The sequence below is a fragment of the Pipistrellus kuhlii genome, unplaced genomic scaffold, assembly GCF_014108245.1.
Source record: "Pipistrellus kuhlii isolate mPipKuh1 unplaced genomic scaffold, mPipKuh1.p scaffold_m20_p_13, whole genome shotgun sequence".
NCBI classification, from domain to species: domain Eukaryota; kingdom Metazoa; phylum Chordata; class Mammalia; order Chiroptera; family Vespertilionidae; genus Pipistrellus; species Pipistrellus kuhlii.
This window is the reverse complement of record NW_023425438.1, coordinates 49,254,112-49,279,615: the sequence shown is the minus strand read 5'-3', so window position 1 is coordinate 49,279,615 and position 25,504 is coordinate 49,254,112. Positions and strand designations below refer to the sequence as shown.

Here is a 25,504-nt window from a genome sequence, read left to right as displayed (position 1 = left end):
CCTGAGCCGCTGGGCACCTCCTGAGGAGCAGGGAGGGGAGTGAGAATCAGAGATGCCCTGGCCAGCACACACAGGGGCTTCACCTCCTGCATCTTCCATTTATTGAGAGATTTTTGATAACGAAAGGGGGAGAACCCTCAATTTGATGGCTGAGGGCATGGGAGTGGCATCAAAGATAACCTTCTATAAGAAGGGCTGTTGATGGCCATCTCTGAGCATAGGAAGTGTCTGGGTGGAATTAGGTGGAAGCAGGATGCCCCTGTGTTCAAAGATTGAGAGCTGTGCCCCTGCTCCACTCTGCACTCGCACTGAGGCAGTTTCTGCATCCTCTCCTTCCCTCTGGCCCCAGGTGGATAAAATACTGCAAGAAATAGTGGTGCTGCAGGAGGCTGCCCAGAACTATAAAATACAACCTGAGAACAACTTCCAGGCCTGGTTCTGGGCCCTGAAGCGGCTCAGTGAGCATGAGAGGTGAGGCCGGGCAGGATGTGGGCAAGAGCAGGAGTGGACGCTTTCTGCTGGTCAGTCCAGAGAACCATTGTCCATGGCTCCCTGATCCCGCACAGACCTTGCTGTGTAGCAATTCCTGGGGCTCCTGACCCTGGGAGGGACACCAGAAGCCTGGGAGCTCACAGGTGCCACTCTGTCCTGCAGTTACATCCGGTCCTGCCAGCTGGAGCCACAGTCCTAGGTGACCAAGAAAAGAGATGAAACAACTTCATTGGTTTCCTGTTATGTGGACATTATTCTGGATTTAGAGACTAAATGGGAAATATACCTATTTTCCCTAATATATATAATAATAATCCCATGTAAATATACCCTTAACTATAGTTAAACATAAATTTTTATTATTTTTGTGTTTTTTAAATATTTACCAATATTAAAATTATTTCTGCAAAATGATTTCTAGTATCTTTCTCCTGCTTCGTCATAAATTATATAATTCGGCCATAGTTAATGGACTTAATTTTTTTTCTTCTCTATTTTATGAATAACTCTTTGATGACAGCTGTTGTATAGGTACCTCTGAACATTTATGCGATTCATTTTGAATCATTTCCTGCAAATAAAATTTGTTTCAAAAAAGCACATTTGATATTTTAATAAGTATGCATTGTGAATCATTTCATCAAATTCCCTTGCAATATTGATTGGGAACTCTTCAGCTTAGTAGATTGGGTTAAGAGGAATTCATTCCCTGGCCCCTTTCTGAGGTATGTGTTGAGCACCTCCTATGGGCCAGGCACTAGAAGCACAGTGCTCAACCCAACAGAATGTCCTGATGGCATGTTTGTATGAAAGAGTCAAAGCAGCCAGCACATGCATACAGTGAAATCAGAATGCATGCTCTGAACAAAAAGTAACGCAGAGAAAGAGATAAAAGCTTAAGAGGTAATGTTGTGTGTAGGATGTTGTGAAGGTTTGTGGGATGGAGGTGATAGTTGAGGCTGCTTTGGGCATATGCATAGATGACCAGCAATGTGGAAACATCCCAGCTGAGCCCCCAGTTTGGGCTCTGGTTGCAAAGTGCTCTAGGTAACTCCTGATCTGAGGGAGAATGTGTATCCAGCCTCATTCTTCACTGAAGGGAGGACAGAGCACCCAGCCCCTAGCCTGTCCAGACCCCTTTCCATGAATTAACCTTTCATTGTGGTGCCTATACTTACTTTACTGCTGTTGCTCCAGTTTGTCATCTTCCTGTAACAAAGCATAAGCAGCAGGTATTTCTGTGTGCCTGGCCCTTAATTATAGAAGGGCAGTGCACACTGTTTAATTCCAAATTCTATATGGGCCACGTGATTTGCAACAGAGCCTTCCTCCTGTCTTCCCATTTCTTGGAACCACACACTGAATAAGGTCTCTCCCAAGCATCAGCTGTGTTGCCCAGGAAATTACAATTGCTTCTTGGGCTTCCCTTGAGATTTAGGGCATTTGAGTTGATTCTCCTATAAGCACCACCGCAGCCCCCAGCACACTGCAAGAACTTGGCTCTTTTATTTCCATCATAGTGCTCCCACACTGAATTGAAAACAATATGTCTAGGGGCTTAGGATGTGTTGTGTTGGAGGGTCATTATATGGCAGTGAACTAAGAGTTATGACTAAAAAAGAGTGAAGGAGGTACAGTGATGCAGGTACTAAAATCATCAGAGATGAGAGGGGGAATTAGGGGTCTGTGGATGATCACAGTCAGCAGGGTTGGAACAGTCTAAGAACATAACTGTCTCTATGTTGCCCTCCATCTCCTGGTGAGTCATATGGAGGCGTGACCATTCCATGCTGCAGGCCTCACAGGGTGGTCAGGAGTTCAGGGCAGGAAAGGACTGTGCAGAGCTCCCTGCCCTGTCCCACCTAAAAGGCTGAGGGTGACAACAATGATGACAGAATGACACTGAGTTTACAGGAGAACCTGTGAGCTAGGCGGAGGTCACCCTCTTTTCAAGGTGGGAATGGGTCAGGAAGGTCAGGCCCTAGCTCACACACACCGAGTGAGCGTTGCAGATGGGAGCCTCCAGAACCAGAGCATGCTGAAGTCTGGGTGGCACTGGTACCAGCTGACTTGGGTCAGGTGTGGTGGGGGTAATGGGTGAGGTGAGCATGACCTCATTGAACCTGCCCTCCACCCTGGCTGAAGCCAACCTCCACGTGTGTCACTCTAATGCTGAACACCCGAGGTTCCTAATAGAGGCTACAGAAGAAGGGGGAGGAGCCAGTCTGGGGAACACTCCAGGGTCAGAGGAGAAGGTCTCTGTGTTCCCAGCAGGAGGCTTCCAAGTCAAGAGAGGGAGGCCTTCTCCTCCAGCCATGTCTCCTGTTTCCATGGAACTTGAAACCCTCCCTTAGAAGTGACCAAAGGGAGTGCTTGGAAGAGGTCGGTGCAGGATGGATATGGGGTTGGGGCTGGCCCTTGACCACTGACCTTGTGAATTGTCCAAAGGAGGTCCTGCGGGTGATTATGAGGAGTCTTGGGGACTGAGGAAATGGACAATTGAGGGAACTCCCTTAGGGTTCTGGGCTGTTCCACATGGGAACCCCAGGTGGGGATGGGGGTGGGGCAAAAAGCTGAGGGTAGAAGGTCTTCCGTGGAGGGTTTGTGTGTCACCTGAGAGTTGGGCTCATCCTACCCTCACCCTCTTTATCCACTGTTTTCCCTTCCTTGGCAAATTTCTGATTGACCTTGTAGATGTTGGACACTAGAACGGAGGATTATCTGGAAGTGGGAGACTTAAGACCTGACCTGGGGTGACCAAGATTTACCTTTGGAGTCACAGAATCCACATATTGAACCCTCAGTTCTCAGCAGAGCCCCCCTGGGATCTGGTGCAACCTGTCCATCAAAGTGATCTGTCCCCTTCCTCTGCATCCCAGAGCCTGGCCTAGATCCAAGTCCTGTCTTTCCCTGTTTCCCACCCCCTCCTGACCTGGCAGTTGTGCACCATGAGAAGGTGGGCATAGGGGGCTAGTCCTGGCCAGAAGGCTCTTTCTGATGGACTGGGCTGTCTGCCTTCCAGGGAAGTTGGATCAATCTAGAAAAAAAGGAGAAGGTGAGTAGCACCTCCTGAGGGGTAGGAGAGAGGAGTGACTATCAGGGATGCCCTGGCCAGCACACTCCTGGGCTCCATCCCCTGCATCTTCCATTTATTGGGAGAGTTTGATAACAGAAGTGGGAGACCCCTCCAGTTGGTGTCTGGGAGTAGGGGGTGGCATCAAGGATAATTTCCTGGAAGAAGGGCTGTCGGTGCCCACCTCTGAGCACAGGAAGGGCCTGCATGGAATCAAGGGGAAGGGGGGTATCCATGTGTGCATAACCCAGGACCAGGTCCTTAACCCCTACCCTCACATCCGGCTGTGTCTGTGTCCTGTCCTTCCCTCTGGCCCCATGAGCAGAAAATAATGGAGGAGATAGTGCTGCTGCAGGAGGCTGCCCAGAAATATAAAATAGAGCCTGAGGAGCAATTCGGGGCCTTGTTCTGGGCTCTGGAGCACCTCAGCAGGGAGGGGTGAGTCTGGGCAGGAGTTGGGTGAGGACAGGTTTGGACCTCCCTCTTGGTCAGTCTGGAGAACCTGTGTCCTTGGCCCCCTGGTCCTCCCCAGACTTTGCTTGTAGCAATTCCTGGGGCTCCTGACACTGGGCAGGACACCTGAGGTGTGGCTTCTGGGAGCTCACAGGTGCACTCTGTCCTGAAGTTACATCCCATCCTTCCTGCTGGGTCCCCTGTCCTAGGTGGACAGAAGAACACTCAAGGCCAAGTACATTGGGTGTCAGTGAGTATCCAGGTGGGCAGTGCAACCTTTTCGTCACCAGCAGGGCCACTGCTGGATCCTCAGGAGACAAGACCACTTCCTCTGCTCTAAAAGGAGGAGCACTTGGGACTCTTCCTGGTGAGCCCTGAAAATCAGGAGGGAAGGGAAAACACCCCCACCTTTCTCACAATTCTCCCAAGACCTCTTTTTCCATGGGAGGGGCAGCAGGATTTGGTCTCTTCTTCTGCAAAAGTCTCAGGGCTGGACTTCTGTGAATTTGCACCATTTCCTCTCTGGCTAGGGGAATGCAGCTTCCCTTTTGACAGAAGTCTGCTTCTTGAACTGGAGCTGAAACACAGATGATGTCTAAGAAGATGGACAGAGCAGACCAGTGCAGCTCAGAGGGAAGCAGACCAAAGCAGAGCTGTCTAGCCAGAGAGGGGCCTGAAAGTATTCTTGTTGTTATGTGCTGACATGTGTGAAGTGTGTGAGGCAGGTCCAGCAGATTAACAACTCTGCAAAATCTCATACTGTCATATGAGGCAGAATTTCTAATTTACCAAGAAACCTTAATTTTTACTCTTAAGCATTTCAGCTGAGGAACATACCCACCGCCATTTCCAAGGATAATGACCTCCAAAGTCAACTGATTGCGGATGTCTTTGATCAAATAACTGGGTACCATAGCCCAGCCTATTTGACACACAACTCTCATCATCACAAGTTGCAGGAATTCCTCATCTCTGTGAAGCATTAGACCCTGTCCTGACATAGGCTTTGTTAATATTTCCTACAACTCCGAGGGCTGTCTGTTTGCTCCTGCTGGTTCCTTTGATGCACAGAAGTCTGGCGCATGTATGAGGTTCCATTTAAGATTTTGTGATTTGGAGGTTCCAATTAAGATTTTGCCAATCTAAGATAATCACGATATGTGCACCTTTGTTTTCTTTTTAAGGATTTTATAGTTTGGGTACTGTGTGCCATCAGAGATTCATGTCAACGTGTCCAGTGATGCAACTATTAATAGTAGGAGCAGCATCCTTTTAGACCTTTCCATGGGCCTCCCAGGCTGCTTTCCCAAGGCTCTTCTTGACCCAGTCATGCTGCTCACAGTCAGACCTCAAGGTGGCGCAAAAGAGACGTCAGCTTCTTTGGTGGAGTCCTGCACCGCTGGGAAAGCCAAACTCTTTCTCTTGTTATTATTGTTGTTGTTATTGCTAAAACAGTGTGCTGACACCCTTCCCCTAGAAACCTGGACTCCCACAAAGCCTCTCTCCGTGATGGGTGCTTGTCTAAGACTGTTTCCAGGGGCTCCAGGCCAGGGCTGAGTGGGGCTGGAGCTGGTTCAGAGGCATTGCATTGCAAGGTCCGCGGAGAGGCCTGGGCCCAGGTCTGTCTGCCTGTTACCCTGGGAATGAGCTGGATCCTACAGCTCCCACAACCTGCTTGGTGTCCCTGCATGGATGCAGAAATGTTCTTCTCAGTGAATGGTTGTTGGGGATTAAAGGGACAAAACTAAGGTATGTCTTATGCCACCATGGTGCTGCCATCCTCTGAAGCTTTACCTATGAAACACTCCATTTCTAAGTATAAACCACTGTTTATGAACCCCCTAATATGTCACTGATTTGTTTTTCCTCTTGATCAATCATCGTGCTTTTAGTATGCTTACATTGCAATGAGAGCTAAGAACAGAGTAAAGGTCATTGCATAAAACAGGAGACAGTGCATAGGTGAAGAAAATGGGCTCACTGAATGTGCCTGATGAAGGCTTGTATGCATCTCATGTACTGAATTCCGACAAACCACACACATAAGAAATGGCCAGTAGAATTAACATTTTGTGAAGGTGGTATGCAAATGGAAAATAAGCCCAATAATTGTGAGATACATCATCTTACCCACCAGAGTGCCTAACAGTGAAAGAACTCATTTTAAGGATTTGAACTTGATTCTGACAGCAAAGGAAGTCATTGAATTGACAGCAGAAGTGGAAATGATTCTGAAAATTATCTAATTTACTGCCCTTGCATTTTCAAGGATGTTGTCCTCATGGAAAGTAGGTTTGGATGCAACCTCTGTCTTATGGGAACTCTTTGCTTTTAGTAAAAAGTTTTTTTAAATAAGGCAATACTAACCATTATTTGTAAGAACAGCACCATAAGTACCATACAGTTTGCTGGGTTTGTGTACATTTCCACATCTGTAATGCCTGTTTTAATTATAAGAAACTGAAAGATAATAGTGACAGAACTGAACCAGAAGCAAGTCCTCTGAGATACACTCCATAGGAAGCAAGAATATTTAAAACAGGAGGAAGGGTGATAAGCACTTGATAGAGATTGGTAGTTTTAAAATTTGAGATGCCCACAGCAGGTTTCTAAAAATATCAGCCCACCTCTGGCTGGTGTGCCCTCAGCTGGCTGGGCATTGTCCCATGCACTGAGAGGTGGATGGTTCAATTCCCAGTTAGGGCACATGCCTGGATTGTGGCTCAATCCCTAATTGCTCATATCCCTTCCTCTCTTTCTAAAACATTAATAAACTATTAAAATAAATAAAAATACCAGCACAGCAATGGGAGTCAATGGGGAACCAGTGGAAGGATATTTCTGTGTAGTGATTTTCACCTAGTTTGATCAAGTTGCTTACCTAAAGCGTCTTGCTGTCCTCAGCCTATCAGTAACAACTATTGTGGCTGGACCAGCCCTTGTGTTTCTTATTATGATTGGAAGATGATTTTTGAGCAAAAGCCATTGGGAAACATGTGTGTGGTGAAGACTTATTACTTACAAGCCTGGAAATTACATAGCAAACTTAGGGCCACACAGTAAGGTCTTTGAGGATGGTAACAGGCAAGGAGAAAGGGAAGAACTAGATAAAGTTAAAGGAAGATAAGAAATGAAAGGTAGAAGACTAAAAGAAGGAAAAGTAAAATTTGAAAATAAGGTAAAAAGAACTTGCATGTAGTAAAACATCTAATACAATGAAAAACTTTAAGAGCGGAAACAATGTAGGAAGTTGTGACTTTTCATAGCACATTAAAATAAATGTTTTCTTAAACTATGTTAGAATGAGATTTTTAAAGAGAAGAGAAATGTAAACATGAGGGCAGTGAGTAGCAAGAAGCCAGAAAAATGGACAGATGAGATCAAATACAGAGGAAATGGACATAAAGATAAAATAGTAGAGAGCAGGGCAATTCACAGTGTGTGGGATGACGGAGGGAGCAAAAGAGAGATTTGTGGGGCTGTGTCTTGCTGCACTAATCTCCTGGTACATATGTCCAATTGGTCGAGTGGATCTGCCTCTGAATAGAGTGTCTTGACACAATGCAATTTGATGTCCATGCATGGGATTTTTTTTTCTACAGGTACTATTTGGTTCAGGAAATATTACACAACTTTTAGGTAAAACCTAAAACCTGCTCATCTTTCCAGGTAGATAATATAAACAAACTTCTTTATCCTCATTATCAATGTTTAAATATGCTCACAATGTATATCTTAAGAGCAATTTCTTCATCTTTACAATAAAGAAATTGGACTTTATATTATTTTTCTTTTTCCAAATAAAAATAGGTTTATTCATTATAAAAATAATTCATAGTTACAGGTAGAAAAGAGAAAGGTTAAAATAAGTAAAAATCATGCACATACTAAATTGAAAATAATTATACATACCTTTATACATCTTTTTCAAATATTCTAAACATACATAAATATACATATCCACCATCTGAAAGCTCATTAAATTTGTTTGACAATATATTCTATTTCTAATATTAAAAATATGTCTGCTTGGTTGTTGTTGCTAAGTGGTTAGTGTAGAGAGTGCCTGGGAAGGCACAAGAGCATTCCCTTAATTATTGTCAGCTGAATCCAGGGGTGCTGACAGAGCCAAATCCTGGAAACACACCTTTCCAGAAGCTGGAGTGTCGTCAGTCTGACCTTCAGCCCAGGCACCAAGGGGTTGGTTTTGTTATCTAAATCCAGCCAAGCAACAGGAATAAATAAGACTCAGGCCCACCCATGATTGCACATAATCGTTGTCTTGACCTTTAGTAAAGCTTCCTGGGTTTTGCTGTATAAAATAGACTCACTGTATTTATTGGCTCTGGGTCCCTGTCTTTCCATCAGAGGACAGTGGTCCCACCCACTCCCAGCTTTCCCTACTGCATTTGTGTCCGTCTCTTTCATTTTCTCAATCTCCCATCACCCCTAATCAGGAACTGGACCACTCTCTAGCTGAACTGACATGGAAAAGAGAGAAATATTTAAAGGTTAGAGCATCAACCTGAGCACTAGAGGGTTTCAGGTTCGATTCCCAGTCAAGGGCATTTCAGGTTCGATTCCCAGTCAAGGGCATGTACCTGGGTTGCAGGTTAGATCCTGGCCCGTAGGGGTGCATGCAGGCGTGCACAGCAATCACTGTGTCTCTTTCATCTCTCTCTCTCTCTCTCTCTCTCTCTCTCTCTCTCTCTGTCTCTCTCTGTCTCTCCTTCCCACCCCTCTCTTCCCCTTCACCCTTTCCCTTCCAGTCTCTCTAAAAATCAATGGGAAAAAATATCATTGGGTGAGGATTAATAACAATACACACAAAAAATTTTCTGAAAAAATTGTATCTTATAGTATGTTCGTAGTAAGTACCTCTGAACACTTATTCATTTTTTAAAAAGATTTTAAAAATTGATTTTTAGGTTTTAGGGAGAAAAGAAGGAAGAGGGAGAGGGAGAGGGAGAGAGAGAGGGAGAGGGAGAAGGAGAGGGAGAGGGAGAAAGGGAGAGGGAGAGGGAGAGGGAAACAGAGAGCGAGACACAGAGAAACAGATGTGGGAGGGACTCGTTCATCTGCTGCCTTCTGCATGCCTTCCCTGTCCCCCATGGATCCTATACCCCAGGCAAATGCTCTGACAGGTAATCAAACCAGCAATCCTTGGTACCCGGAGGACGCGGAGCCAACTGAGCCAGGTGTTGACCAGGACTCTTCAATTATTTTTGAGTAATTTTTTTGCAAATAAAATTTGTTTCAAAAAATACACATAGCCCTAACTGGTTTGGCTCATTGGATAGAGCGTCAGCCTGCGGACTCAAGGGTCCCAGGTTCAATTCCCGTCAGGGGCATGCACCTTGGTTGGGGGCACATCCCCAGTGGGGAGTGTGCAGGAGGCAGCTGATCAATGTTTCTCTCTCATCGATGTTTCTAACTCTCTATCCCTCTCCCTTCCTCTCTGTAAAAAAAAAATCAATAAAATATATTTTTAAAAATACACATATTCTAAATTTTAGTATGTATGAATTTTAAATCATTTGACCAGGTTTTCTTGGAATTTGATTGGGATCTCATCAAGTTTGTAGCTGGGAATAAAAAGCATTCATTCACTGGCTCCTTTAACAGGTATACATTGAATGCTTCCTATGGGCCAGGCTCTATAAGTGCAGTGGACAATACAGTTTACAATGAGGGTACTTTTGCCTCAGAGTCAAACCAGCCTGCAGGAAGCTACATAACGTGAAGTCAGGGCCTGCCTCTTTGCACCCCTGCTCTGTGCCTTTCCTTGATGCTCATCCCTCCAGGAGCAGCCCGCTCCGCCTTCCTGAGCCACGTGCGTGGTGTCCTGGAGCCCTGCGGCCCCTGCACCTTTGGTGGGGCCCCGGGGAAACTGGTCCCTCTCTCCGCCCCCCTTGGCCGCTCCTCCCCGAGAGGTGCCTCCTTTCCCGCCCCCCTCGTTCTCCCTCCCTTCCTCTCGGCTCTGGGACCTCCCCTTCCAGAGTCCCGCGCCTCCCAGCTCATTCCGGGCGCCCGCTGCTGGCGCCGGACCGCGCTGCTCCGCCGGCTGCGCCGCCCGCGGGTTGAAAGAATTTCCAGACGCGGCGGGCATGGGGCGGGCCCCGCTGCTGCTGCTGCTGCCGCTGCCGCTGTCTTGGCTCTTCGTCCCTGGGCTTCCGAGAAGGGGTGAATGCACGGGACGGGGGTCTGGGAGCGGGGATGCGGGGCCCGGGGGCTGGGGGAGGGGGCAGGTGAAGCCGGGGAACGCGAGGGTTGGGGAGGAGGTGGATGTTGGAGTTCAGGAGGGGGCGCGTCGGGGGGGGGGGGGGGCGAGAAGTCAGGGGCAGGGTAGGGGTGCGTCCCCCTGCTGGGCAGGCTTGAAAACACCCACTCCCCCAGCGCCCCCCTAAGCGGGTCCAGCGCGGTCCTCTGGGCAGGTTTGCAAACACCCACTGAGACAGCAAGAGAGCAGCTCTCGTCCTAGCCCAGAGTCGGGGCGCCTAGGTGGGCAGTGGAGGCATGTCCTGTGGAACCGGCGGGGGGAGGGGGGGCATCCCTTTCCTCAGGGAGGAGGTCACGCTCTGTGCTGTGAGTTCCCCAAGTTTTCCGCCCAGAGGACCGCGCTGGACCCGCTCCGGCAGGAGCTCTGGGGACCGCACACCCACTTCCCCAGGGACTCGTGCCCGCTAACGCGCGGGCCGCGGAGTTGGGGTCGCTGTTGGGGCGCGTGGACTAAGGCGGGACCCGGGATGGCTTGCACTCAGGCTGCTCCCACTGGGCCCTCATGGGCAATACTAGCACCCTTCTGCACGACACCCCGTGGCGGTGCGGGGCCAGGAGAAAGGGGAGCATTCCCTACCCTGTTCGTGGAAGAGCGGCTCCAGTGCTTGGACAGCGTGTAGGTCCATCCCAGCTCTGCCAGGCGTGTGCACAGGTATTCCAGTGTGGATGCCGGCTGGATGAGCACAGCCGGTCTGCAGGGCCGGTTCTGCACCCATAGCTGGTTCACGAGTGAGGGGTAAGCAAGTTAGAAGGCTGGTTGCTGATCCACTCCTGGAACCAGGGAGAAACTTAGCCAGGCCCTACAAAAAGGCACAGAAATGGGGGGGGGGGGGGAAGGTATGCTAAATAAACAGCCCAGGCATTTTTCCTTGGCTAAACTGTTTCCATCCAGCCTGTGGGTTGGTTTGTTTAGTGGTGTGTGTTTGTTTGTTTTACCATGAATACGGCTGAGTCCTTTTCACCTATTAGAAAAAGGTGTGTTGCTGTGTTTTAAGAATACCGAGTTACAGTTAAGCAATTTACCTAAAACTTTTCCTTTTGAAGTTGTGTGTGTGTGTGTGTGTGTGTGTGTGTGTGTGAAAGCTCAGTTGGTCAAATGAAAAATTCTTAAGCAGTGTCTCCTTTTGCACATTCAGCTACATAGAAGCACTTTATAATTTGAGGCAATTTGAAACTAACATCAAAGAACTAAAACATGCCTCCTCTCCACCCCCCAAACCCTCATAAATTCCTCAGCATTTCTGCCAGACTCATTTTTTCATAATCCACCAATCTGTTATATTTTTCTGCTAGTGGGGGCTGGGCACAAATAGTCTTGGAGGTAATGAATGCGGTGAAAAGTATGTGAAAAATAATTTTGGTGTCAGATATTAAAAAATAGTGTTTCTCTTTTTCTAAATTTTAAAAAAGCTGTAATAAAAATGTTTGTAGTTGACCATCAGCTTTAGTCAGATGAACATGCAAGGACTGCTAAAATCCACCCAGTGGTGGCCGACTGGCATGGGTTGAGCGTCGGCTATGAACCAGGCTATTCCTGGTCAGGACGCATGCCTGGGCTGCAGGCTGGATCCCCAGTGGGGGTTGAGGGGAACTTGCTGGAGACAGCCAATCAAGGATTCTCTTTCATCATTGATCTTTCTCTCCCTCTGTTTTTATATATATTTAAAAAGGAATCTTTAAAAACAAAAAAATCAACCCAGTAGGAAGAATGAAAATATCTCCCATTTTTCTTCTTCTATCATTTGCTTCTTTTCTTGAATTTACCTGGGAGATGTCTGATAGTGTTGGAGCTTACCTGTGAAAAGCTTAAAGGGTGGAATTTTCACTGGCAGAATTCGAGCAGAAGTCAGAGTGCTGTGCAAAGAGATTAAAAATGGGAATTAGAGTCTCAGTCTAGGTTTAAGATTTTCATATTGCGTGTTGTGGATCCAAGTGGTTTGTGTACCGAGACAAGAGGAGACCAGCGGACTGTGTGTGTAGGTAGATGTGGGTTCTACACTGTAGAAGAATCCCCCCACCCCATACAGACAAATACCATCCCGCCGGGCTACAGAGAGGCAGAAGCGAAACTGCTGACCCAGGGCATTCAGTCCTTCCTGCCTGAGAGGCTCTGGTGGGGGTGCTAGTGAGCAGCAAAACCACCCAACCCAGGGCTCGTAGGTCCTGGGAGAGGATAGAGGAGAAACAAAAGTGGGGAACAGTGAGGGCATATCGGGGACCTGGCCCATGATGAGGCTGTGTATGCAGCTAAACCCCAACCTTTAGAACAAATTGGGCTTTAAAACCTTAAATTGTAGTGTTAACCTTCCACACTGATGCTGGACATACAATATATAGTCAAGATTTCCCCAGGGAAAATTTCAATTTGTCCCATTGCTTGTGGCCTTCATATCAACAGCTTCAAATGGTTTTTGAAAGTAAGCAGTGCATATGTCACAAATAAATAACTTAAAACAAATTATTCTGACCCACTTTTTAAAAACTGATTTTGAGAGAGCCAATGAAACAGAAACATCAATCCGTTGCCTCCCTCACATGCCCTGACCAGGGGATTGAACATGAAACCTGGGAATATGCCCTGAATGGGAATCGAGCCCGCCACGTTTTGGCGTATGAGACGACACTACAACCAACTGAGCCACACTGATCAGGGCCTGATCCACTTTCTTAAAGTGCTGAATGGAACACATTTATTTTTTATATTAACAATAACTATGTTTTCCATTGTATTTTTACTTATTTATTTATAATATTTTTATTGATTTCAGAGAGGAAGGAAGAGGGAGAGAGAGATAGAAGCATCAATAATGGAGAGAATCATTGATTGGGTGCCTTCTGCACGCTCCACACTGGGAATCGAGCGCCCAGCCTGGGCATGTGCCCTGACCAGGAATCGAGCCATGACCTCCTGGTTCATAGGTTGACGCTCAACCACTGAGCCACACCAGCCGGCTTCCGTCATAGTTTTAGAAATAATTTCCAGATAATCCTAGGAGCAGGGCAAGTGTGTTAGTAGCTGCAGTTGGTTCTGAACAGGTTGACTCTCTTCATGCCTGTGAACAGAGAATCTGCTGCCAGCTGGACAAGCTGAGCCAGGGCCTAAGTGTAAGCAGAGCCCTGGTCACCTGCAAAGAGTAGCAGCCACTCCCCATACAATAGCCAGAGTGAGATTTGAAGGTGGGTCTGGCTGTGTTGGCCCTTGTTTAGAATTCTCAGAGGGCTTTTCACTCCTTCACAGGGTTTGCAAGGACTCTCACTCCCGTGGACTCCTGGCCAGTTACTCCCTCCTGTTCGGATGCTTCAGTCCCGTGTCTCCTTCCTAGGGCTTCTGCAATAGGCATGCCTGCCCTCTGGCCGATTCTTTCCTGTGAGCTGGCTCCTTCTGGTTTAGGTTTCAGCTCAGAGGCTGTGCTGAAGAGGCCTTCCCTCACTCCCTCCCCAGCTAGTCACACCTCTCTCTCTCTCTCTCTCTCTCTCTCTCTCTCTCTCTCTCTCTCTATCTCTCTCTCTCTCTCTCTCCATTTTTAATTTCCTAACGACACTGCTCACCACATAATGGTGGATGGTAGAGCCTAGTCCATCACAGGTGCTCAGTGGGTGACTGTGGGTAATGTCCAGGGCCAGGCCTCCCTATCTCTCTCCTCTCTCCCTCCTGACTTTCCAGAAGCACAGTTGTTGCAGCTCCTGTGCCCTTTGGGTGTGGGAGGGTCTTGGTTGATGGAAAATCGTCTTTAATTTAACTGTGATATTGAAGCAATTTCATTGCTAGAAATGTTAGGACAGCTAGAGAAGATAGATTTTAGGACTCTATTATCACTAATATAGCAATGTTAGCCTACTTTATGTTCTCACAACTATCCCAACTGGGGGAAGTCACAAGCTGCTGTTCTAATGTTGAAAACACAGATTTAACAGCATCTCCCCAGGAGCAGGTTGTCCAGAACTCAGGTGGGGCCTTAAGTGCCTTCACTTTGGCCCATTGTCACAGATTCCACCTTAACCCAGAGCACAAGGCTGTGCCTACTATGCATCTCAGCAGGAGGTTAATGGTTATAAAAATGGAAAAAAGCCTTTGGCCTGGAATGAAGTGCTTAATAGGGTCTTGGCTCAGGATCTGAGTAGGCAGCAAACCTGTCAGTCCTGCCTGGCAGTCTGTTTTCTCTCTGGTCAGGGGGACTCTTAATTTTTCATGGAATTGTGAGGAGGATGGAATGAGCTAATGGCATGTCATAAGTCCTCCAAAAATATCAACCGTTATTACCAATGACTTCTTCCATTATTCTGAGCTCAAATTTTGGGGTAATTGTTTTTCTTGGACAGCCAGTGTTGGTGGAGTGCGGGAAAGGTTCTTTTCTCATTGAAATGCATCCTAAATTGCACCTTGAACTATAAGGGCAGAACTAAGGGCAATACCCTCCCCCCTCCCCAACAGCGCAACCCCCCCCCCCTCCCCGCCCCTGTGGGGCAGGGCTGTGGGGTGTGGGTCCTGACTTCCAGTCCCTGCCGTGCTGTTCAGGACTTGGTTTCCCTGAAGTTCTGGTGCGGACCCACCCTTGGTCTGTCCTGCGGCCCCCGCCCTGCCGCCCCCTTACCTCACTTGCTGGATTCAGACTTCACTCAGTCCAGGAATAGTTTCCTGTCATGTGCTTCTCTGCAAGGTTAAAAATGAAGGCCAATTCCTGCTCTACTCTCCCACACAACTCTGCCAACGTGGGTGTGGTTTTTGATTGTAAACATCCAGATGATTCTTTTTTTTTTTTTTTTTTTTTTAACCAGCCCAAACCAGGTTTTTCAAGTGAAGTCTTCTGGCTGCAATGGATGGAAAATGTGGCTTTGTTTCTTCCATCAGCCTCTGGGTGCCTGCCTGGTGTGTGTGTGCCTGGTGTGTGTGTGCCTGGTGTGTGTGTGCCTGGTTTGTGTGTGCCCACAAGCCCTCTTGACCGGATACTTCCTGTTGGTGGCAGGTGTGAGCAGGCTTCCAGGTGACCCTGCCTCTCGCACTCTGGGCATCTGCTGACCCCTGGCAGGAAGGGAACCGCTTCCTTTATCCTTTCCTTGTTCAGCCCCACCCTGTGTCCAGCAGGCAATGGTTGGGAATCCCATAGGATCTTGGGCCGGAAAACTGAGGGGACCTGCCACCCTCCCCTTCCTCCCCAGGAGGCCTGAGCTGGCTTCTTCTGAACCCTGGCTGTTGGGCAGCTGTTGAACACACATGTGGAAGAGTCTTAACCGCAGCCAAGGCCCAGGTCTTCCCGCCTTTGTGAGTGCGGGCAGCTGGGCAGCCTCCTTGGAAACTGTGTCATTCCCACTCTCCGGACACAGTGGCCCCGGCGCAGGTGCCAGGTTTTAAAGAGATAAAAAAAGGGTGATCATGTCTTCAACGTTTCACTGGGAAACCCACACTCAATCTATCGCACTTATTTCATCCTTTTGCCCATTTCATTCACCATCCGTGCCTTTCTTTACTTAATGGTAAAACGGATCTTTCAGGAGCCTGGGGTGGCAGGGGTGGGGAAGGAAAAAGCAAAAAGGGGAAATGAAGGAAGAAGAGAGAGAAACAGATGTTGACTTTATTTTTGGACGAGGTCATATAAGAACATTGTTACGCCAAAAGCTAAGAATATTTGAGAGACTCTGGAGAAAGCCCAGTTCATATTCCAATGCGTGGGGATCGGAGGGCTATGCTCTTGTCCTCAGTCATTAGTGGTTCTTTTGGGTATTTCTTAGTCAGTCCCTTCAAAGCTTCTTGCCTACAGTCTGCTGAGCCACCTAAGGCCCCACAAGGTCAGGTCACAGGTGGTACCTGTGCTGGCTTCCCGGAGGGCCCTTCTCAGGACTGAGTCTCAGGTTGGCACTGACAGTCAGGCACATGGGACAGACACGTTTTTTGGGGGAAGGGTGTTCGGGTACCTCCACGTTCAGGAATGGTAAACACCTTGGACTTTGCCTTAGCTGCGGCCTGGCCTCTGGTCAGACACAGGGGAAGCCTTGTTTTGGGGGGAAGGGATTGTTTTTGCTGTTTTAAGCCTTCAGGCTTGTTAAAGCTGCTAGTAGACTGGCCTCTTTATGGTTTTGGAAAATGATTCTCTTTTCAAGTCGGAACAGGCTGTCTTGGAGGAGCATATTAGAACAGGGACCCAGCCTCACTGAATGTTGTTTCTGTCCATGGCTGGCCGCTGACTGCACGCACGGCCAGCTGATCCATATTCATGGCACCCAGTTCAGCTGCATCTGTAGGCGGGTTTCCACTTGCCCCTGGCTGGCTGCCCCCGAACAGGAAGGGGAACCAGCCTGTAAGCCCTTTTACAGCTCTGCCACGTGATTTGCAGATTTGTGGATGAAAACAATGTTCTTTAAAAGTCTTTGGAGCAGCCCTGGCTAGTGGCTCAGTTGGTTGGAGTATCAAGGGTGCACCCAAAGGTGGTGGGTTTGATTCCTGGTCAGGGCACATACCCATGCTGTGGGTTCTATTCCCAGGGAGGGCACCTGCCAATCAATATTCCTCTCCCTTCCTCTCTCTAAATTCAATTTTAAAAAACTGGCCAGTGTTGCTCAGTGATTAAGTGTCAGTCCATTCACCAGGAAGAGAGCAGGCTGATCTCTAATAAAATACAATAAAAATCAATAAAATGAATGGAGCAAATAAAATTAAAAAAGGAAGCATATTAGGATAGCATTAAATTGGAAGCATTCGTTTAAGAAAAATAACCACTTTGGGGGTACAGAGACGTACATTCTCATCCCAGTTTTGATGTTAGCTGGGAGGACAAGGAGAAAGTCAGCTCTTTGCTCAACTTTTGGGGCACATATCTCGTTACCCTCCACAGATCCAGTTGCATCTCATTCTTGAGGGGTGGGGAGCCTCTCCCCCTTCCTGATCAGATCTTGGTACTGAGGGTAGGAATAAGGCAGTCACATTTACCTGAGGAAGGTGGCAAGTCCTAGACCAGGGTGACAGCTGCAGGGCGGGACGGCTCCTCAAGCCAAGCGCCCTCATGAGTTTTGGACCAGGAAGGTTGATGTCTCTCATGTGAGCCACTCAGGGAGGGTCCCACATGGTTACCTGGTGGCCAACCAGTAAACATAAAAGCCTCGCTTTCTCTTTTTATTGTTCTGTTTTGTCTTTCTCACCTACTCTTTTCCTTTATATTCAACTCTTGTTATAAAATATTTAGACTACGTTAGAGGATGTGGAGGATAATGAAAGTCACCTCTGTGCTCACCACCAGCATAAGAAACCAGTTAGCAGCCAGACCCCCTTCTCCCCTCTCCATCCTCACCCCCTCTCTCCCCTCCCCCAGAGAAAACCACTTCCACACATTAAAGTTTTATTCCCCAGCATCTCTTTATACTTTGACCACACAGAGTTGTACTGGCAACACTCTTAACAGTTGTTTTCACCACCTCAGTTAGGGTTTCCACGTGGCTGCATGTAACAGAAATCCTCACTTCAGTAAACCAAGAGAGAGGTATTTCTCTCATTTGACAAGCAGTCTGAGGGCAGCCAGGCTGGGGTTGGGACAGAGGCTGCAGGATGTGGCTAGGGACTGGCTCTTCCTGGCTCTTTATTCTGCCATCTGTAGTGTGTGGCGTTAGAGCTCACTGCCTCAGAATGGCTGCTGCACCTCTGGGCATTGCATTTGCATTCCAAGTAGAAAGAAGCAGGAAGGACAAAAGACAAACCTTTAATATGGAGTCTCTTCTTTTTAGGACACAAGAAGGTAATAACTTTACAGGAAGCCTCATGCTGCAGACTTGTGCTTTGATTTCCCTGGCCCTCCAAGCTGCAAGTAAGAGGGAAAATTAAGTTGTTAGCTAGACAAGCTGACGCTCCGAGTGAGATCAGGTCCCATTTGTAGGAAAAGGGGTGTCCACATTCAGAGGGCTACTAGCAGCTGCTACCATGCCCAGGTTATACAATTTTAGAGTAATAGTGTGCTTTCTTCGGCTTGCTTTTCCACTCTGTATTAAGTTTGCTAGATTCATCTGGGCAGAAAATGTTGCCCCGGTTGATTTGTCTTCACAGGCAATTATGTGACTACTAGAGGCCCGTTGCACGAAGATTCGTGCAATAGGCCTTCCTTCCCCTGGCTGCTGGTACCAGTTTTCTTTCAGCATCCAGGACCCAGGCCTTCGCTCTAGCTGCAGTGAGGCTTGGCTTCTCAGCTTCTATGCTCTGGCCTCAGCAGTGCTTGGGAGCAGAGAAGCCAAGCCTCTTCAATCTTCAATCTTCAGTCATCTTCAATCTTCTTCAGTCTTTAGTCTTCACTCTGTGCCTGTGTATGCAAATTAACCTTCCATATTTGTTGAGTTGATTTGCATACTCACTCCTCATTGGCTGGTGGGTGTCATGGTGGTACAGTCAATTTGCATCTTTCTCTTTTATTAGTATAGATACCATAGTTTACTCACTCTCCTCTTATTGGACATTTTGATTTTTCTACATTTTTGTATTGCCATGAATATTCTTCTTTTTTTAATCCTTTCTTCACAGAGGTTTAATTTTGCTATAATAAAATGCACAAATTTTAGATATAAAATTTGATGAGTTTGATAAATATGTGTGTCAATACCACTATTTGAGTCAAGATAGCCATGAACTTGTGTGTGTGTGTGTGTGTGTGTGTGTGTGTGTCTCACTGTGGACTGAGAAAGTTGTTAGGGACAGAAATACTTAGTGGTAGGTTATTTGCACTTTCAGCTTCAATATACCTGATATATTGCCAAATTTGTTATTCATAGTGGAGAAAAGGCTTTCTTCCAAGAATTTCTTCCCAAGAATATTCTAACAGGTCTAGTGTATTTGCTCAGGGTGGTTTGTGAAGGATGCTGAGGCCAGATTGGCATCACCTCCTGGCCCCCCCGGGCTGATCACCCAGCGCCCAGCCTGGTCGATGGCTCTTTTTATATCTTGCCGAATTCTATTTTCTGGTGTTTCATTAAAGATTTTTTGCATCTATAATCATGAGGCCTGTTGATCTGTACTGTGCTGTGTGTAGTTTTGGTATCAGGTCAAAGTAGCTTTATAAAAATAGATTGGGAGATGCCCTCTCCTCTTCTAGTTTCTGGAAGAGATTATGTGGAATTTGTGTTAATTCTTCTTTTGGTATAATTCTCTAGTGAAACTGTTTTGTGGCATTCTTCAAATTATGAATTAAATTTCCTTAATAGTTCCTGAGTATTTAAATTATCTATTTCATATTAGGTGAATTCTGGCTGGCCGGCATGGCTCAGTAGTTGAGCATGTAGGTGAATTCTGGTAGTTTGTGGGGTTTTTTTAGGAATTAGTTTATTTCTTCTTTGTTGTCAAGTTGGTGTGTAGAGTTGTTCATAGTATTTCTTTCCTTTTGATGTCTACAGTTTTTAATGATATTTCCTATTTCACTCCCACCGTTAATAATTTGTGTCTTATATTTTTTCTTTGTCAATCTTGCTAGAAATGTGTTGATCTTTTCAAACAGCCAACTCTTTATTTCACTGAGTTTCTCTATTTTTCTTTATAAATTTTTATCTCTTATATATTTTTATGCTTATTTGGGATTTGTTTTGCATGTTCTAAGCTCAGATTACTGCACAAATTTTCCTCTTAGCACAGTGTTAACCGTGTCCCAAAAATTTTAATATATTGTATCCTCATTTTCACTCAGTTCAGTATACTTTTTATTTTTCTTGACACTTCCTATTTGAGCCCTAGATTATTTAAAAGTTGGAGGGATTTGGAGAATTTCCAGTTATAACTTTGTTTTTAATATCTGATTATTTCCATTGTGGTCAGAGAACACAAACTGTATTTTTTCTAATTTATTTTAAATTTGTTGAGATTTACTTTATGTTCCAGGATGTAGTTTATCTTAGTTTATATCCCATTGGCATTTAATAGAAAAAAAATTTTTTTCTTTTTATTAAATTTACTAGAGGCTCAGAGCATGAAATTCATGCACGGGGAGGGGTGTCCTTAAGGCCAATCTGCACCCTCTCCAACTGGGACCCCTCGGCGGATGTCCGACTGCCAGTTTAGGTCCAACTCCTGTGGGATGGGGCATAAACTGGCAGTTGGACCTCCCTCTCACAATCCAGGACTGCTCGTTCCTAACCACCTGCCTGCCTGCCTGATCACCCCTAACAACTCTGCCTGCCTTCCTGATCGCCCCTAACCGCCTCTGCCTGCCAGCCTGATTGCCCCTAACCACCTCTGCCTCGGCCCCACCATGGCGGGGGGGGGGGGGAGTGCGGGGGGGGGGAGGAGGACATCCGGAAGACATCAGGTCTATCAGATCTAATTAGCATATTACCCTTTCATTAGTATAGATTGGGATAATATCGGTTAATAGGATTTAAGTGTACATTTTTATTATATGTGATCTGTATATTGCATTGTGTGCTCACCATCCAAAGTCAAGTCCTCTTCTATATTTGGCTCCCTTTACCGCTTACTTCTCCTTTCCCCCCCTTTCCCTCGGGTAACCACCATACTGTTGTCTGTGTCTGAGTTTTTTTGTTGTTTGTTCATTTGTTGCTTTCAGTTTTATATCCCACATAGGAGTGAAAGCACATGGTTCTTAACTTTTTCTGTCTGACACATTTCACTTAGAATGATATTTTCAAGGCCCATCAATGTTGTTTTATAGAGCAGTATTTAATCTTTTCTTATGACTGAGTAATATTCCATTGTATATATATGTACCACATTTTCTTTATCCAATCATATATTAAAAGATACTTTGGTTGTTTCCATGTCTTGGCCACCATAATGCTGTACTGAATATAAGAGTACATATCTTTGCAAATATTTTCAAAATTTTCAGATAGATACCCAGAAGAGAGTTTGTTGGATCATATGGTAATTCTATTCTTAATTTTTTGAGGAACCTCCATACTGTTTTCCATAGTGGCTGTATTACATGTTCTTTTTTTTCCGCAACCTTTCCAACACTTACTATTACTTGTCCTACTGATTATAGCCATGCTAACAGGTGTGAGGTGGTCTCTCACTGTAGTTTTGATTTGCATCTCTCTCATAGCTAATGAAATTAAGCATATTTTTATATATCTCTTGACATTTATATGTCTTTTTGTGAGAAGTGTCTGTTCAGGTCCTCTGCCCATTTTTAAATTGGATTGTTTGTTGCTGAGTTGTGTGAGTTTTTTTTTTCTTTTTAAATATAGTTTTTATATTAATCCCTTCACAGAACTGAATAGCTTCAAATGTCTTCTCCCATTAAGTTGGTTGCCATTTTGTTTTGTTGGCAGATTCTCTTGCTGTGCAGAAGCTTTTTAGTTTGATATATTGTAATAGTTCCATTCGTTTATTTTTGCTTGCTTTATCTTCCTTTGCCTTTGAGGTCATAAAATCTTGTCTAAGACCAAGGTTCATCAAATCTTGTCTAAGTCCGAGGTCCATATGTTTAGTACCTATGTATTCCTCTATGTAATTTATTGTTTCAGTTCTTATATTTAGGTCTTTGATCCACTTTGAGTTAATTTTTCTGTATGGAGACAAACTGTATTCTAGTTTCTTTCTTTTTTTTTTTCTTGTGGCTCTCCAGTTTTCCCAGTACCATTTATTGAAGAGGCTTTCATTTCTCCATTATATGTATTTGGCTCCTTTCTAAAACATTATTTGCTCATAAACATTTTTATTTAGATCTGGGCTCTCAATTCTGTTTTATTGGCCTGGGTGTCTGTTTTTTCAGCCAATATAATGCTGTTTGATTATCACTGCTTTGTAGTATAGTTTGAAGTTAGGAAGTGTGATACCTCTGGCTTTGTTCTTTTTTCTCAGGTTTGCTTTAGTTATTCAGGGTGTTGCATTGTTTCATACAAATCTGATTATTTTTTGTTCAGTTTCTTTAAAAAATGTCATTTGCGCTCTGGCCAAGTGGCTCAGTTGTTTGGAGTGTCTTCCCATGCACCAAAAAGGTTGCACAATTGATTCCCAGTCAGGATACATATCTAGGTTTCAGATTCGATCCCAGGTCAGGGAGTGTACTGGAGGCAACTGATGGATGTTTTTCATTCACACATCAATGTCTCTCTCTTTCCCTTCCTTTCTCTCCCTTCTTCTCTTCAAAAATCAATCAGGTGAGGATTTTAAAAATGTCATTTGGATTTTGATGGGGATTGCATTAAATCTGTATATTGCTTGGAAATATGGCCATTTTAATTATATGGATTCTTTTAATCCAGGAACACAGTATTTTTCCATTTTATTGTGTCTTTTTTAAAATATTATTTTTATTGCTTTCGGAGAGGAACGAAGAGGGAGAGAGAGATAGAAACATCGATGATGAGAGAGACTCATTTTTAGGCGGGGGATTAAACCCACAACCTGGGCATGTGCCTTGACCTCCTGGCACAACAATTATAGTTGGAGACATACAACATCTCTCTCTCAACAACTGATCAAAGTGGACTAGAATTGGTGTCCTTGCTTATTTTCTGCCCAGTCTTTGATCAGTTGTTGAGAGAGAGATGTTGTATGTCTCCAACTATAATGGTTGATTTTTTTTTTAAATTTCTCTGTTCAGTCCTATCAGTTTCAGCTTCACATATGTTGCATCTCTTTACTCTGGTATGTATAGTCATCCCATAATATCCATTGGTTTTACGACTGCCCCCTCTCTTAGTATGCTGAAATGCATGGAGGCTCAAGTCCTTTATATTAAGTGATGTAGCATTTGCATATAATCTTCACACATCATCCCTTATACTTTGTTTATTTTTATTTTTTAATCTATACTTGAGGATATTTTTTTCCACTTCTTTTTAGAGAGAATAGAAGGGAGGTGGGGAGGGAGGGAGAGAGAGAGAGAAACATTGATAGGTTGCACACACCCTGACTGGGTGGAAAGTGAACCTGCAACGCAGATACATGCTCTTGACCTGGAATCGAACCAAGATTCTTTGGTGGGCAGGCAATGCTCTAAACATTGAGCAACACCAACCAGATATTCCATCTACCTTAAATCTTCTCTGTATTACATACAATACCTAACACAATGCAAATGCTTGTAAATACTTCTTATACTGTATTATTTAGGGAATAATGAGAAAAATAGTCTGTATGTGTTCAGTACTGATGCAGTCATCATAGGTTTAACTACATAGCACGTGTTCAGCAGCAAGGGACCTTTTTTTCCTCCCTGAATGTTTTTAGTCCACAATTGGTTAAATCCATGGATATGAAACCCACAGATACGGCTGGCTGTATTCATTTAACTGATGTTTCTTATTGGTAGAGTGACTGTTTTATCATTATGTAAAGTGCCTTTTTATCTCTGATAATTTTCTTTACCTTGAAACTACTTTATCTGATATTTACATCCTGCTTTCTTTTGATGACTGGTTACATGATATCTTTTTCTATGCTTTTGTGTTCAACTTGCCTATCCTATATAACAAAAGGCTAATCTGCAAATTGTCCCCTTGACCAGGAGTTTGACCAGTTGTTCGACCAGGGGACACAGCTGGCCTGAGAACAGCTCATGGACCCTCCCCCCACTGGCCTGGCCCAATCAGCCCTGATTGGGGTGGGCTGGCTGGACCCCATCCATGCACCAATTAGTGCACCAGGCCTCTAGAATAATTATATTTGAAATGAATTGCTTATAAGTAGCAGATAATTGGGTCATATTTTTTATTCTGCCAATCTGTCTTTTAATAAGTATATTTTGATCATTTACCTATAATATTTAGATGTTGATGTTTTAGCAGTTTAAATGAAATGTAGAAAACTTACCTCCTTTCATTTTATTTTATTTTTTATTTTTTTATTTTTATGATTATTTATTAAATCCTAACCTGAGGATATGCTTTTCATTGATGAGAGAGAGCTAGCAAGGAAGGGAGATGAAGAGAAGGAAAGAGAAGGGGGAAGAGGGTGAGAGAGAAAGAAAGAGCAAGGGAGAGAAATCAATGTGAGACTCCTTGATTGATTGTCTCAGCGCACTCATCAATGAGCCCTGCCTGGGGATCCAACCTGCAACATACTTATATGCCCTGACTGGGCATCAAGTCCCTGTGCACCTAACATTTGCGGTTCAATTCCCAGCCAATTAAGCCACACTGGCCAGGGCTTGACCAATATTTTTTATTGATTTTTATGACTTTTCCTTCCTTCTAATTACTCAAGTTTCTTTCTTTCATTATTTCCTTTCTTTTTAGAGAAGTTCCTTTAGCATCAGTCTTCTGAGGACAGATTCTCATAGTTTTCCATCTCTCTGTGTGCTTTCAAATGCCTTTTTATTTTTTTATTTTTTTTGTCTTTAGTAGTTAAAAGTTTGGCTATGATGTAGCTTGGCATTGATATTTTTGGAGTGTGTCTTATTTTGGATTTATTCAGATGTTTGATTCTGTAGATGTATATCTTTTGACAGGTTTGGAAAGTTTTCAGCCAACATTTCTTCAGCCTTGCCTTCCCTCTTCTCCTTGTGGGACTCAGATAATACAAGTGTTAGGTCTTTAATAATAGTTCTACTGCTCCCAGAGACTGTTCATTATTTTTCAGTCTCTTCTTTCTGTTTAGAATGGATACTTTTCTGATGTTTTATCTTTCAGAAAAGTCCCTGATCTTTCCTCTGTCCCTCCATTATGGTTTGAGTCCACCCATTGAGTTGTTTTTTTATTTTGACTATTGTATTTTTCCATTCAAAAATTTCCATTTGGTTCTTTTTATGTCTTCTATTTCATTGCTGAGATTTTTCCCTCCTCTATTTCATGTTCATAATTGTTTGTTGGAGTATTTTTATAATTCATTTAAAAACTTTCTGCCCTGGCTGATGTAGGTCAGTGGTTAGAGTAGGGGTGTCGAACTCAATCAGAGAAGGGGCCAAAATCTAAAATCCAGCCTAAATCGCGGGCCAAATGGTTTACTGAACAGTCATAAACTGTCATTGTGATGGAAACGCAGCGGAGTGCAGTGATGACAGCGCGGTGCGGGCCACATTGCAAGGCCTGGCGGGACGGATTTGGCCCGCGGGCCTTGTGTTTGACACATGTGCGGTAGAGTGTTGGCCTGTCCAACAAAGAGTGTGGGTTCAATTTCCAGTCAAGGGCGAGTACCTGGGTTACGGGTTTGATTCCCGGCCCCAGTTAATGTGTGTGAGTTTTTTTCTCTCTCTGCTCCCCACTCCCTCCCTTCCTTCCACTCTCTCTAAAAATCAATGGGGAAAATATTCTTGGATGAAAATTAACAAAAACAACAATTTT

The 25,504-nt window shown here is 44.9% G+C and overlaps 1 protein-coding gene across 1 annotated transcript in view; it reads left to right on the top strand.

Moving 5' to 3' along the window:
- The first annotated feature begins 10,022 nt into the window (after positions 1-10,022).
- The window catches only part of MERTK (MER proto-oncogene, tyrosine kinase), a 103,240-nt gene continuing 87,758 nt past the window's right edge, over positions 10,023-25,504 (top strand). Inside the window, exon 1 of the mRNA XM_036436023.2 lies at positions 10,023-10,201. Coding sequence (XP_036291916.1) covers positions 10,126-10,201 — 76 coding nt within the window. The 5' untranslated portion in view covers positions 10,023-10,125. The remainder of the gene's footprint in view (positions 10,202-25,504) is intronic.